Below are 16,420 nucleotides of genomic sequence, written 5' to 3' on the forward strand. Positions count from 1 at the left end.
TCTTAATTCACTCAAGAAAAACTCAAACACATCAGGGTTATTCAATACTGTCTGTTAGCCCTCCCAGGCAAAACAGAGAGAAAACAGGATTACGTGAACTAATTCAGCTTTATAGTAAGGCTACCTTAGCAGAATCTCTAAGGCATAATATTACTGCCTGCACTCTTAACTGCTTGATCCAATAGGCTGGAAACTTCCTAAATTTCTTTCCTTGACCGTTAAAAGTCACCGGGGGCTCTTGCCTATCTTGACTGATTGTTTCCTAGTCAGCATCGCTTGCACCCCACACCCCACTTCGACAGCATCCACACACTCCATTACAGTGCCTTTGGAATCATTTTCTAAGGTCCCCAGAGCAATTTCCAAAATAGACTGCAATCACAATAGGAGCACAAAGTCAGTGTAAAACAGGATTTGCCCAACCATGCAGATTGTACTATATGTAACAAAACCAAGGTGACAGCTTGCCAAAAACCACCCCAGGGAACTAAAATTCATTTTTTCACATTTTAGCATTCTGACTCGGGATAAATTGGTTGTTATCAAATTAACAATCTTAATATGCAACATATCCCGTAACGCTGATGTTGTAAAGAAAAAAAAATCAAAACGTTAAAAGCTAAACATGATCCCAGCAGAATGTCATACCTGCACCTGTCTCTGGATAGAATCCTCAGTTGTGACCCTCTTTTGTTCTGCTTCCATTAATTGCATCATCCTTTGTTCCAGCTGTTGTTTTGAGACCATTGTATCAGTTAGCTTGCTGTGCAGACTCTGGATTTCATTATCTTTGGCCACAAGTTTATTCTGCACATCTATTACAAGAAGCAAAAAATTACTGCTACTAATTAGTTGGTGGGAGAATCTTACCATTATCAGATATGTGAACTATATGAGTGTGAGTGGTCACACTGAATTTTATGGAAGTGTAGGGCATAAATATTTTAGACATACAGAAAAAGAGAGACTGATGTAGGAATGATCTGGCTCAGAACATAAGCAGCTGAATCTCAGCATGAGATCACCACTCTGGAGAATAGAGACAGAAAGTGCATCACTCTCTCACACTACTAAGAACAAGCTATTACACACTAAGGGATTGCAATAGTGATGAATATCTGTAGCTCATGTGTAGGATGAGGGTGAAGTTTCGTTCTTCAAGCTTGTGGATTGGTTTCCGAACATTTCCTTACCAGGCTAAGTAACATCTTCAGCAGAGTTTAGGGGACCCCTAAACTTCACAAGATGTTACCTAGCCTGGTAAGGAAATATACAGAAATCAACCCACAAGCTTGGAGAACGAACCTTCACTCTAACATTAGGGGATGTAACCAATGGTGGTTCTATTCTGCCAGAAGGCAGTTATGCATGCAAAGATAGCTGAATTTTGCAGTCCCCTTTCCCTTCCCTTCCCTTCCCTTCAATGAAGAGACAGGAAAACTATAGTAGGTAGAAGGGAAACCAGCAAAAATTAGATGCCTTGCTTTGAACAATGTAGGAATTGTATCGGAAATCCCATGCTCCCAACAACACAAAAAGAACTTTAAAGAAACCAGTTTTATCCCAGTGATAAAAAAGGAGGGATCATATTCGGCAGCAAGGAAGACACTCTGAATGCACCTTGCTGAGCAGCCTCGTGTTCTGCTGTCCGTTTCCTGAGATAACTTTGCATTTCCTCCCATCTTCGTTCAGCTTCCTGTTGTTGTGCCTTCATGTTTAAAGGAAAGGAAAAGAATATACATGACTGCCTGTATTGCTACATCACTCACAAAACATAAAAGAAAGGTCAAATATTTCTTGTTCTTAATAATTTTGAGTCATGCACTAATGCAAACATATTAAAAAGCAGATTAGTCAAATATCTAAGTGACATGGAGTAGAATAAATAATTCAAGTCTGATCCTAAAAAAAGGTGGGCTAAAAATTGAATAATTATAATGCTTATAATAATAAAGATATGAATATATTCCAATGTTTCTCAACCTCGGAATTTTAAAGTTTCTTCAACTCCCAGAATTCCCTACAGAGCATGCTGGCTTGGGAATTCTGGGTATTGAAATCCAGACATCTTAAAATTGCTGAGGTTGAGAAACTGACATATCCCTATACAACAAACACATTTTAATGTGAACTAGATTGGCACCATGCTTGCAATTCCACAAAATTCAGAGTCTAAAAAAATATGGCAGGAGCAAATTAAGAATTGTTTTACAAGCCTACAAATCAAGCACTACTACCTATAGTCAGGACAGGAACTGATCCACTGTTATCATCACAATAAAATAAGAACAAAGCTATAGAGCCCATACTCCTAAATCAGTTGAAGTAATTTACTGAGATAACTATTCCATTTTTATAGTGTAACCAGTCAGTCATCCAGAATACCTTTACCATCAATCTGCATATCTGTATGCATATGGACATGATGAATATGAAATTATCTCAGAAGAGGAACTATGCAAGTTCATACATAATACAGGGTGTTAGGGTGATTTTTATCCATGCCGGCTGTTTCCAGGGAATCTTATTGCTGTAATGAATGCCTTACTCTATCAGAAATAGATCATTAAAATACAATCTTTAAATTATCTTGTATCTGCTACAAGAAGAGGCTACAAGCAGCTTAAAAGCAACTTTATTGTGGTATTTTTACATTGTTTTTATACATGTATTATGAACCAATTTAAGAACCAGTACAGAAGAGATGTAATACACATTTTTAAATAACATATAAAGTAATACTTATAACCTGACAAGTACCAATTAGAAAACACAAGTCACTTACGTAATGTGGTCTAATAAAATTATGGTTGGGTGCCATCTCTATACACAATCAAATGAAATTATCAGGCATTTTTATAGAATGCTTTAACACATTCTCTGGCAATAAAAGAGGAGTTTATAACTTGTTGGCACTGATTTATATACAGGTCATGTTTCTGTAGCTGGTAATTCATTAAAAGAAGAGTTCACAATTATTGTGTATTCTATTTGAACTAGTAACATATTGCTTGCCTATGCATCTCCTTTGCAGAGGGTCAAACTGCCCTTTGCAGAATTTTTGCATGATCATGAAGTACAGCATTGCAATGATGAAAAACTTGCAGAAAATACAGTTTGTAAGCATGGCAAATCAATACTATAATAGAACTGCCACTTTCACCTTTCCTAAAAAGTGATTTCAAGGTTTCTCTAACATTCAGGAGGATTTTTCAGAGATATAATGGGCATTAGAAAGAGGAAAGAGGAAAAAACAATCGTAATTATTTTAATTTCACATTGGTGTAAAATCACACAAACCAACTGGTAAAGGAGGGATTTCAGATGCATCTCCTCTTCCTGCAGCCATTAGTAATTTTGTGACATATAGTTTACGTCTTCTTACTATACATATAACAGAATAACAGAGTTGGAAGGGATCCTGGAGGTCTCCTAGTCCAACCCCCTGCTCAAGCAGGAAACCCTATACAATTTCAGACAAATAGTTGTCCAATCTCTTCTTAAAAACCTCCAGTGTTGGAGTACCCACAACTTCAGGAGGCATGTCATTTGATCTGGCGTGAGTATGCTTACCATATCTGGCAGTAGTATTATAGAGAAGCCATACCTTCGTTGGATCTCAACAACCAAGAAAAGACAAAATTTCATTAAAGCGCTTCGGAAAAGGATAGATGATTCCAAAGTACTTTCTCATTTTGGATCCAAATACTGCACACTTCTATTGGCAATCTTCACACGGGAGAGATTGCAAAGTCACATTTCCTCTTGGCGGCTCTGAACCATTTGATTTGCATGTTTGCGAACACCGGATTTGCCACAAATATGAAGACAAGTTAATACTCACCTTTAACTGATTGATGGCTTGTTCTGCATTTTTCTTTAGAAGCTCCTCTTGCTGCAGTTTGTTATTCTTTTCTGTCAGCTCATTCACTAGTCTAGCACAATCTTGACGCAATTTGCTGAGCTCTGAAGACTGCCTAGATACAAAAACAATTGGTTGTTTTCACCATGTTGACAATGTCAATGAAGAACATTTGGACAGAAGATCAAGCTGCAGTCACCACGAGTGAAGGTATGGTAATATTTAAACACATATGACAACTATTAAAAATATGGCTATGTTACTGGGACAGGCCAGTTAATTTAACTGGTACCACTATATGTTCTATCAAAAATGAAAGTCAGTTTCCAAGTTAAAGAGCAAAGAATCAAAGGAAGAAAAGCTTGATTACATTTTGCTCCTCTCACATGTTGAGATTCTGAAATGCTAAAGCAACTAATAAAAATTTACTTCTGCCTCCAAATGTCTATTGTAAAGAAAACCTCCAAATCATCACACAAAATTCACCAAGGTGATGAATATACAATTTGAACAAAGAAGACCCTACACAAATAATTTCAATGCAAAATTGCAAGAGAAATCATTCAGTCACAGCAACAACTGTACAGTTAACTATAACTAGGTATATTGGTTCTACTCAGTCAAATATATCGTATTTTTCAGAGTATAAGACGCACCCTTTTTCCTCAAAAAAGAGGCTGAAAATCTGGGTGTGTCTTATACATCGAATACAGCATTTTTTGCCTCCCGAAGCCCCGCCCCTTCACCAAAATGGCCATGCATAGCCTTATGGAGGCTTTCAGAGAGCTCCTGGGGGCCGGGGAGGGCAGTAATGAGCATAACACGGGCCTTTTTTGCCCCCCCCCCCAGCAGCACTCTATAAGCCTCCAGAAGGCTATGCATGCAATTTTTTGACAAAAAACGGGCCCGGTTTTGCAAAAAAACGGCTGTTTTTTGCTTGCTTTTGGCCCCCCAACCCCCCAGGAGCACTCTGCAAGGCCCCCCAAGGCTATTCATACCTTTAAAAAAAAACAGGCCCATTTTTGCAAAAAACGGGCCGTTTTGGGGAGGTTTGCAGAATGCAAAAACTTTTTTTCCCCCATTTGGAAAGCTCTTTAACTGATTGATGAGAATTACATTGATGAAGTGCTGTGCTAGCAGAAACAAAGTCTTAGGTGCTGCAGATTGTCAGCGATTTCCTTCTCCAGCATATGGATAAATATACCTGGAAACATCTACCTACCTACCTACTCTCTCTCTCTCTCTCCCTACCTACCTACTGTATTTCTCTCTATCTATCTATCTATCTATCTATCTATCTATCTATCTATCTATCTATCTATCTATCTACCTACCACTCTCTCTCTCCCCCTACCTATCTACTGTATTTCTCTCTCTATTTCTCTCTCTATCCCTCTACCTACCTACCTACCTACCTACACTCTCTCCCTACCTACCTACTGTATTTCTCTATCGCTCTCTCTCTCTCTCTTTATCTACCTACCTACCTACCTACCTACCTACCTAACTACTCTCCTTCTCTCTCCCTACCTACCTACTATATTTCTATCTCTTTCTCTCCCTCTCTATCCCTCTATCTACCTACCTACTTTTTTAAAAAAAATTGCCTCTTCAAAACGTTGATGCATCTTATACTCCGATGCGTCTTATACTCTGAAAAATACGGTAAGTACTGCCTTGAAAATCCAATGCTTGAATTTTACAGGGACACTGGGAAAATAATTATTAGGGTAAAAATAATGAGAAGAGTTGAGCAAAACATAAGATAGGTTATGAATTTATTAAGCATTCTCCCTTGTGCTACTCAGAGGCAGAAATTCTTCTAAATTTAGTTTGACACTAAATGGCAGAACAGATTGGAATAAATTTCCATGCTATCTCCTACAGCTGAAAAACTAAAATTAATGACAATTAATACTGAGCTTTCTTTTTATTATCAGCAAACCTCTTATCAGACTGATCTGCCCTACATTTTGACAGTAATATGAAGAATACTCAAATTGATAACACTTATTTTTAAAAGCAAATAAAAAGCAATAACCCCCCCCCCAATAAAAAATAAAAGAATTTACTTTCTGTAAGTGAAATAGAATAATATCCATTTTACAGGATACAAAATTATATGAACACTACCTTTTTCTTGACCCCTCTGAATCCCTAAATGCACTGCAATGGATCTAACAAAACTATGCAACTAAGATAAAAAAGATAAGAGTCTCCTTCCAGCTTGGCTCCAGGTAATTTCTTGGCCAAAGAATTGAGGCCTTTGAACTATGGTGCTGGAGAAGACTTCTGCTAGTCCCTTGGACTGCAAGGCGATCAAATCAGTCAATCCTAGAGAAGATCAACCCTGACTGCTCTTTAGAAAGCCAGACCCTGAAGTTGAAAATTAAATACTTTGGCCACCTAATAAGAAGAAAAGACTCACTGGAGAAGAGCCTAATGCTTGGAAAGATTGAGGGGAAAAGAAGAATGGGACGAAATAGAATGAGGTGGCTGGATGGAGTCATTGAAGCAGTAGGCGTGAGCTTCAATGGACTCCAGAGGATGGTAGAGGACAGGAAGGTCTGGAGGAACGTTGTCCTTGGGGTCGCGATGGGTTGGACATGATTTGCAACTAACAACAATAATTTCTTGGCGACAGTGCACACCGGTTTACCTAACTTTAAAAAATCACATTATGTTTGTCCAGAATACAACATGATTATAAGAGCTTAATAATAATAATAATAATAATAATGATAATGATAATGATAATGATAATGATAATGATAATGATAATGATAATGATAATGATAATGATAATGATAATGATAATGATAATGATAATGATAATGATAATGATAATAAACAGTTTGAAGTTCAAGACCACAAAATAAGATGTTCTAACAAAATGACCACAATGGCGTACTTGCTTTCCATTTGATTTGTGGAAGTACTGACAGCATCTCTCAAAATACCATTCTCCTGCTTCAGACGATTGATTTCTGCTTCCATCTGTTCACGAAGCTGTTGAAACTGTGACCAGGAAAACATTACTGTATTCATTTAAGATAACCGCTTTATAATTTATGTAGTTTCATACAAAACATAGGCTCTTATTGTTTACAAATCCAAACTGTGATCTACTTTCAGCTTTATTTCTTCAAGAAATGAAGAAAAAGCTATCACCAGATTGGCTCCCAATATTATTTCTCAATAACAAATCTAGGAACTTTGAACCTAATAATTGTTGCATCACACTGACACTTCCCCAATTTTAGCTCCTGCAATGTAATTAAACACTAAGGTTTGCCTAGGTTTTAATGCACTTCCTTTATTTATTTTTTTGCATTGTAATTTAATTAGTGTTTCCTTATTATGTTCCACTGGTTGTTTTTAACTGTAATTTAAATTAATATTCTGGTTTTGGTACTGTTACTATAAAGGAAGGGAAACTTTAGGAAACATTCTATTTTAAATCTTCAAACTCTTCAATGAAACTATAACTGAAATATTAGTATAAACTGAAAAAGATGTGTAACCTAAATCTTGTCAAACTTGAAATTGTATGAGCAGTTTTCCAAACATGAGCACTATCTTGCTTTTTCATGTCCTTACAGTAGTCCTATCAATGCTTCAGGAACAAAGGTCATATTTAAACATGCAGTGACTGCTAATCTTCTAGCCTTAGGGCAGTGATGGCTAACCTTTTCCCAATGCGTGCCAAAAGCGGGGAGGTCCTGCGCGCCTGTGCCCACACCCATAATTCTATGCACATCCCCTCCCCAGTGCATCCCCCAGGCCTCCTGAAGCCTCCAGAGGGCGAAAAATGGCCCTACAGGCAACCTGGAAGTTCGGTAATGGACTTCCAGGTTGCCTGTAGGGCCGTTTTTTGCTGTCTGGAGGCTTCAGGGGAGCCTCCTGAAGCCTCCAGAGGGAGAAAAGCGGCCCAACGCACAAACCGGAAGTCTGTTTCTTAAATTCTGGTTTGTGCGTTGGGTTGTTTTTCACCCACCAGAAGCTTCATGGAAGCCTCCTGAGGGCAAAAAATGGCTGCAAATGAAGGCCGAAATCAGCTGGACAGTACGCGCATGCACGCTGGAGCTGACAGGGCAACGCCTTGCATGCCCTAAGAAATGGCTCTGCGTGCCACCTGTGGCATGCGTGCCATAGGTTCGCCATCACAGCCTTAGGGTCTCCATATAAAACTCATTCTGATAATTAGGAGGTATATACATTTAACAATCATGACTAATGAAATCAAGTCATGGGAAAGAAATTGATGCGAGACTCGGTGTTCTTTACAGTTCATTTTCTCTGTTCAACACTGTACAGAAGAACAATTACACAATAATTCCAGTTTGCTTAAAATGTTTATTTAGCCACAGGACTGCAATATCTTGGTATGGAAGAAGGAAAGTCTGCTTGCGTAGAGACTGAGCAGATGGTTTAGAGAAACCATTTAGCTAGGGGATGTTAAAGGATTTTGTTCAGTCTACATTTTTAAAAGAACAAATTTGATTCACTCCTACTAGAGAAATAAAGAACCTACGATTACTTATAATTTGGTATAGGTGCTGACTATTTAATTTTTTTAAAAAAAAATCTGTTTCTTAGCCACCAAAGAAAACACAATACAAATATACCAAAGAAATTAGTATCCTATGGGACAAAAGCAATTTAAAATTATGTGAAGGTGAATTCTTTTTTTAAAAAACCTAGCTTATTCACATTACATGGGACAGAAAAGAAGTTATCAATAAATACAGAGAAATCTAATATGCACTTAAGAAATATAATGCATGTTTCCACCCTAAGCATCTAGATACTCAAGTCAAAATGAACATTTTTCATTTTTATTATAGATATTGACTTTACCTTCATTTTCATCTGCTGGCTTTCTTGGTAGCTCCCATGGATTTTGTTTTGGAAAACCCCATGCTCTTTTTCTAAAGTGTTAACTCGCTCTCTCATTTTCGCCATAACCAAATTGCTTCTTTCTTTCTCTGTCATCAGTTCCTAGGACCAAATCAGAGAGTATCTCTTTTCAATAGTCCACCTCATTCTGAGGCCCATGGCCAGTTTACACAAAACACAGAATTGCAGTTCCCTAACATTTTTCTAGGTATGTCTCAGAGCATCTGTGAGGCTCAAAAAGCATTCCTGGAAACAAAAAATATACTTAAGGATTACATTTTGCTCTACAGCATTCAAGCAACTTTTTTATTTCCTTTTAATTAAAAGAATCTTAAAAAATAAAATCAATAGGACATAGGAACTGATAAGACACAATGCTGCCATTAGATGCTTTAGTACACGGGTGTCAAATTCACCACATCACATTGCCGTCAAGTGACGTATCACGACGTTTTTCCCCTTTGCGGAGCTGGGGTTAGCATGGCCTGTGCATGACGCATCCGCCACCAGTTTGACACCCCTGCTTTAATAGATTCGCAGATTTTAAAGACTTGTACACAGCTCACAATAGGAAAACAGAAAGAGTTAAAAAGTTGAAAAGATAGCTGAGCAGAGTGTAGGGAGGGGGCACCGAATTGTGTATAAAAGTAACAAGAAGTTGCTGGAAAGAGTAGGGAGAACAGAGACTGTTATGTATGCTTCCTCCGATGAATTTTCCCCCTCTTGTCGTCACACCTGAAGTGTTTCCTACTGAAAAGATTTTTTTTAAAGCCTAATATCAAATCTCCCAACATAACTGTTTTTATCAGTGGTATAAATGACACACTGAGCTGCGCTTTCCATGAATGATAGTTCCTCCCTTTACATCTGACTATACCAGTAATGACACATTTACTTATTCTGGGATTCACTGTACCTGGGAAAGCTGTTTGCATTGTTCCTTTGCAACAGCACCTTCTTCTTTTGCTGCCATAAGCAATTTATCTTTTTCTTGCAGCTGATGGAGCACTGCAGCTGGATCTCCTTTACTTGCCTGCATGAAGAACACAAAATGAACTTAAGAAGGAACTCAGTCCAGATCACATGTCACAATAAATCAGTTTAACTCAATTGGAAGCCGCAGCAAATCAGAATCATTTTCCTGCCACCCATTTTCCTCCTCTGGCTTATTTCCTGACATACAGTAAGTCGCTGTTATACTTAAGTCCTCAATTCATTCATATTAACGATTATATGCAGCAGCAGTTTCAGAACCCTTGATCTAAGATAATCAATAACTCATCAGCTTGGATAGCCAAAGAAGTTCTGAACCAGCCAGGCACGTGGTAAATACTATTAAATTCACTAGTATGCATGTGAAATATTTTAGGGTTGCAATAAATAAGGAGCAGAACAATCCATTTGTGGCATATGTTTCTGCTCAAGAACAGAATCTCTAACAACCAGCAACCTGGAAATGTATCATATGTGGTACAGGAACAAAATAAGTGACATTATTTGTATTTAGAGGATTTTAAAGGTTTCCTCAAAAAATGTTCTGATCTATTGTCCAAAGAAAGAAAATCCAGATTTGTTTGTTTGTTTGTTTTCCAAAAAAAGAAAATGCAGGTTATTTATCTGGATGGTAAGCAAATGCAATACCAATGCCAGCCTCAAAGCACCAGTTACCTTCTGCAGAATTTCCTGCATGGCATTAGATTTCTCCTTCAATAACTCCACCACATTCATGGCCTCCTCTTCTGTGAATATCATGTTCTTCATAACCAAGATAAAATCCTTAAATTTCACATCTGCATTTTCTATAATGAAGTCAACAGAAGAAGAAAGCAGCATATTTTTACAGTAAGAGTAGAAGGAAAACTATTATTCTGTAATACATGGAAGACAACTTTTCAGCAGGCTTTTTTATAGGAGCCAGCAAGCTATAAATATAAAATAAATGCAGTAGTCTTTGCTTACCAACTGCTTATTCAGTGACCACTAGAAATTTTGACAGGGCTGAAAAGGGAGATTTACAATTGGTCCTCAAAGTTGTGGCCTTCATAGCATCCCCCTGATCAGGTGAATGTGATTCAGGTGTTTCACAACTGGCATTGCATTTACAAGAGTTGCAGCTTCCTATGGTCATGTGATCGCCATTTGTGACCTTCACAGCTAGCTTCCGACAAACAAAATCAATGGGAGAACTGGTAGGAAGTCACAGTGGTCACATGACATTGCACTTAATGACTGTAGGTGATTTGCTTCACAACCACAACCGGAAGTGACATTGTAAGATTGGCACAATCATATGATGTTTCATTTAACAACTATATCAGCATCAGAATTGCTGGTCCCAATTGCAGTCAGTAAGAAAGGACTACTTGTATTGGCAAATAATTTTTTTGCCCATTCCTAGGAAATGTTTGCAAGACAAAACTCCAAATTATAGTTGTACGATCTCTAGTATATTTGAGTTTAAGGCACAATTAAAAAGAAAGAATGGATTAGTGGCAATCTAGAGTCAGATTCTCCCTAAGCACAGAGAGTAGCTTTATTGGAAAGTGTACTGGAGTCATTCCATCTAAGGCTTACCTTATCATAAATAATAATTTTACATTTTTCGCTTAAAAATAAACAGAAATAAGAACATCCAATATTCAGATTATTTCCCACCCAAAATAAAAAATGGATTTCCCACCAAAAGACAGGTTTTTTTCATATGTCAAATAAAGGCTGATTATTGGCAGGTTACTTCAAAGCTCCTTATCTTCCTTTTATGAAACTTAAAATAAAAGATACTGTTCTGATTACTCTTCAAACACCATAGGCATTCGAGATGCAGTAGAGTCATTACTTTCATGTTTGTGCTCATATTCATCTCAGAACTCTGCTATCATCCTCTGAAAAACATATTTCAGGAACTTAGTGTATTCCTCTACTTGAAAATTAACATCAGAGTTCAGGCATTTTAGTTGGTGAGGCCATCAGCAAGTTCTCTGATCCTTGTCTCGGAAATATACAGTACCACCTTATTTAAAATACTAAAGTTAGTCATTTCTGGAATAGGCAAACCAGCCACAAGCGCCAATATCAAGCCTTTATCAGAAGGCCAAGCCAACAAACTCTCAAAATGCAGTACAGAAAGAATTTTAAATCTTTTTGTATCACCTGAACAGGACCTCTTCCCCCTTGTCTTTCCTGTTGCCTCTTCTTGCCTTATCTCCTCCCAATTTTCTTCCTTCCTTTCCATTCCATTCCCTTTGATTTCTGATGCAACTTGTCCAGCCTCTCCCTTCCATTTACCATTTGATTTCAATTCATTTATCATACATTCTGCATCTGCCCACAGTCTTAAAAAATCAAAACCCTCAAATTCTTAAGAATATTCTGGCAATGACTATATATATCCATGCATCATAACACAACCAACTAGTTTTCCTGGCCATGCCTTCTCTTTTGCACCAATACCTTTATCAGTTTCATTCTTCAATTTCTTCACACTGGTTTTCTGCAGTCCTTCAAGACCATCATGCCTCACCAAATCAGCTGCTTCTCTCTTTCCCTCTGTTACGCCTGAGTCTGCATTATCCATCAGAGGAATATATGTTGTTGCACGAATCAAAGGTTCATCCACTAAAGTCATAACTGGAAATTTAGGAAACATACTGACAATAATACATGATAACCTGCATTTAAAAAGTAGCTGCACTTGGTTTCTTCCAATTCAAGCTACATATGCACTGGCACTTTGGTTATTTCTTAAACAGGTACATAGTACCTGATAAAATTATTTTTCTATTACTTGTTTATTGTTCACTTTTGATGGTTTGGGGTTTCAGCCAATGTAATATTTGAATATATTCAAATAAAATATAACCTCTGGCATGAACTGACTACACAATTTTAAGCCAACGTTTTCCCAAGTCTTAGTCTTCCACATCTATAATATAAGAATAATACCGTCTATTTACAAAGAGTTTTTATAAGAATTTTAAAAATATGCATATGAAATATTTTGAACACATGGAAAGTGCTGCAGAACTGCTTTTACATTAGGGTTGTTAAACTCATCTTTCCTCACTTTCTCCAATAATTCACCATTACTGATTAAGTCTTAGATTATATATCAGTATTTGTAATCTATTGTGATGGTTAAGAGTAGCACCATGCACAAATCAAGACTGATGATAATTTTCAGGATTCTCAGCTTAAGCCAAACCTAGATGTCATAGAGAACAAAGTCACACTTGAGAATCTTACCTTATATGCTATAGTTTGCAGGATACTGAGAGCAAAATCCTAAAAACCTACACTAGATTATTTGTTAAGTTGGTGCTCTTCAGATGGTAGCCAGTACTATGCACTTAATTCATTATACACTGTATTAAAATCAAATTCAGAAGAATTGTTTTTAATCAATGAGGAGTCCCTGGTGCTGTCTGAGCTTGGTTTTTTTCTTGCAGACGTTTCATTACCCAAACTAGATAACATCATCAATGCTGGTGAGGAGAGGGGTTTGCTCTTTTTAACCAAATATCAAATGCGCCTTTAAAACTGGTTCAAACTTGCCATGCTGAAATCAAAAATTACAGGCTAACTTGAAAACTTTTAATACTCAAAATGCCATCTTGCTAAATTGAGCACACTAAACAGAGCACACTCTCTTTAATATGCAAGATTGCAGATGATTTTAATTTTATATGAAGAACAAGAAAGAGCCCAGGGCCCTAATGACATTGTACATACTTCAGTGGCATAGAGTTTTGTGTCTTTAATTTGTGGCTTTAATAGGTAAAGGTGGGTGGAGAAGTAAGAAGAGTTGCTCAATCAGAAGAAATCTCTTCTTATTCAACATGCAATTCCTCAGATGGAAACACAAAGTGGGAAATCAGGACCCAAATATAGTACAGGCAGTCCTCAATTTATGGCCACAATTGAGTCAAAATTTTTGATGCTAAGCAAGACAGTTGCTGAGTTTTGCCCCATTTTATGACCTTTGTTGCCACAATTGTTAAGTGAATCACTGCAGTGGTTAAATTAGTAACAGAGTTGTTCAATAAATCTGGCTTCCCCATTGACTTTGCTAGTCAGAAGATCACAAAAGATGATCACATGACCCGGGAACACAGCAATCATTATAAATATGTCAGTTGACAGGTGTCTGAATTTTGATCACATGACCATGGGGGATGCTATAACAGTCATCGGTGTAAAAATGATCCTGTCACTTTTTTCACCGTCACTGAAACTCTGAATAGTCACTAAGCAAACTGTTTAAGTTGAGGACTACCTGCATCATGCCCCTATTTGTATTCCACAACCCTATAATATTTTAAGTCTATATAGTACTTAATAGGATGCTTCCAATTCCTTTGGACTACAACTGCCAAAAGCTTTACTATTGGCTACATTGGCTGGTACAGATAGAAATGGAAATCTAAAAAAGCCAGAGAACATATCTGCTTTATCTCTATTTTAGATAAGAGACCAGATTATATATGGTAGCCACTGTTTCCCTTATTCTTCTTCAACCTGTTTATCTCTCTTTCAAACTGTGCAAATTGGCCACAATCACTTGTGGCAGTGAATTACACAGTGTAACTATGTGAAACAGGTTGTTCTCTTGCCTGTCCTAAATCTGCCCGCACTCAAGCTCATTAGATATTGACTCTGCTTAAGTGCTGACACCGTGAAAATAGCACTGAAGTATAGTGATACATATTTTTAACGTAATATTAATTCTCAACATGAAATTTTCCTTTTTCACAGCAACTGTATTTTTATTACTCTCTAATGAGCAAATGTGTTCAACTGTCACACTCAATGTATGACATATTAATTTTCAGTTATTCTGAAACTTTCAACTGTTCAATCTCAAGCCCTCCTGGTTATGTGAACTAAAGTATACCCTCTGGTACCCAGTGTACTCCTGTAAATGAATACAGGTGTATGAAACAAACACACACACATGCTATTTCATTATACAGTAGAAAATTCTGGTCCCCCTTATGTGTACTGGTAGTAAAGAAATTGAGAAAAAAATCCAGAAGCCATGTTCTGCAGGCTTTCCCTAATTTGTTTGCCATAAGGAAAGTTTAGAATGAAATGTCTCACTACAATCTAGAAAGTTATATACTAATCTATGCCCTGCCTATTAACACATATGTAACAGTACATACACATCATCATACTCTGGATTTGACTAAGCTGTGCTATATTGGCCAAAATCTAAGGTCAGCTACCAGAAGAATTCTTGTTGAAGCTATCTTTCCAGTAGATGGCACTACAACCATCTTAAATACAGTATTTACTTTCAACAACATGAGAAAGTCCAGTGACCCTAAGAACAATGAGCAAAGTTGTAAGAAATATGAATCTCCAAACGTGGACAACCATGGGTTTGACTTAATGTATATAAAGTGCTACTTTTATGGGAATGGATAGCCCACAAATCTTACTACATGTAGTTCTCAAGCACTTATTTTTCTTCTACCAAAAGGTAACAACTGTCATTCATGTCTTAGTTAATTCAGATCTTCATTAAGAGTACAGAAATTATTGAATGCCTATGAATTGACACCAATTTTCAGCATGCTATTTCTGCCCTAACATTCTTTTTGTTGTCAGGCAGGACTTCCTTAGTTCTAGAAACAAATGGTCACAGAAAACTATAGACTCATAGAACTCTGAATACTGTTATTCTTAATGTCTATAATCTGTAGCCCAGTTCAAGAATATGGATTAAATATTTACAATTCATAAAGTTAAATGATTCATCTTTCGTGTAAATTAAGTGGATTCCAGACTATGAAAGTCTATGCCAGAATGCAATTGGTTTACATTCCTTAAGTGAAAAGGGATTGTCATTTATCACAATTAGTAAAATAGGAAAATTCTAAACTAAATTGATTGCATTCTATTAATGTAATTTAACAAGCACAGATTCCCCAAGCCAAGTATCTACATGCATACAAGCCAGATCTGCCAGTTTTGTCTTCCATTTTATGGGACAACTGGAGGGAAGAGAATGTTCCAACTTCAGTCTCCTCGAAGTATATCTGATTCATGAGAAGGATATTGCTAGCCATTTTCCCTCGTGCATTTGAAAAGGAAGGAAGCCTCTGAGGATTAACACCAAAATTACATCCTCATTTTCACAAATGCACAAATGCTCATCTGATTTGGGAGTAATTTTGTGATTGAATTTGAGGCTCTGGACCCAGAAATTACTTAATCCAAAAAAGATCACCCACTAAAGGTGGCTATTAAAACATCAGATATAAAATGCACTTTATTACCATTATCTGTCTTTTGTTTTTTTGCAGACACTTTCTTCTTCCCAGAGCTACTTTCTTGCTTTATCTCAGGATGCAATATGAGAGGATCTTGTTTTCTGGAGGTGGACAGAAGTGAATCACTCTTGGCATCCTGGTCATCTGTAAAAAGGGGGGGAAGAAGCTATATCAGGCTTTATACTGTACACATTAATCTATACATGTTGTACATGTTTGTAGGTATGCACATATCCTATCAGTGGTGGGTTGCAGGCGGTACACCCCAGTATGGGTGTACCGGTGCCTGCCGGGAGCACTGGGTACCGTTCCGGTACGGTGCTCCAGAGGGCCCACCCACTCGCCCACTCTCCTTACCTGTATTTGAGCTCTTCGGCGCTTCCAC

At 37.3% G+C, this 16,420-nt stretch overlaps 1 protein-coding gene across 9 annotated transcripts in view; it reads right to left on the reverse strand.

Annotated features, from left to right (window-relative positions):
- KTN1 (kinectin 1) overlaps positions 1–16,420 on the reverse strand; it is a 90,428-nt gene that overhangs the window by 46,365 nt on the left and 27,643 nt on the right. For 8 of the 9 annotated variants that reach the window (XM_081934538.1, XM_081934536.1, XM_081934533.1 and 5 more), the window contains 9 exons: positions 16,042–16,179; positions 12,212–12,388; positions 10,430–10,560; positions 9,678–9,794; positions 8,723–8,863; positions 6,774–6,880; positions 3,845–3,977; positions 1,621–1,708; positions 649–815 (listed from right to left, as the gene is read on the reverse strand). In XM_081934538.1, coding sequence (XP_081790664.1) covers positions 649–815; positions 1,621–1,708; positions 3,845–3,977; positions 6,774–6,880; positions 8,723–8,863; positions 9,678–9,794; positions 10,430–10,560; positions 12,212–12,388; positions 16,042–16,179 — 1,199 coding nt within the window. The remainder of the gene's footprint in view (positions 1–648; positions 816–1,620; positions 1,709–3,844; positions 3,978–6,773; positions 6,881–8,722; positions 8,864–9,677; positions 9,795–10,429; positions 10,561–12,211; positions 12,389–16,041; positions 16,180–16,420) is intronic. The other variant, XM_081934537.1, reaches the window with a different exon arrangement.

The sequence above is a fragment of the Natrix helvetica genome (genome assembly GCF_964273705.1).
Source record: "Natrix helvetica genome assembly, chromosome: 1".
Classification (NCBI taxonomy): domain Eukaryota; kingdom Metazoa; phylum Chordata; class Lepidosauria; order Squamata; family Natricidae; genus Natrix; species Natrix helvetica.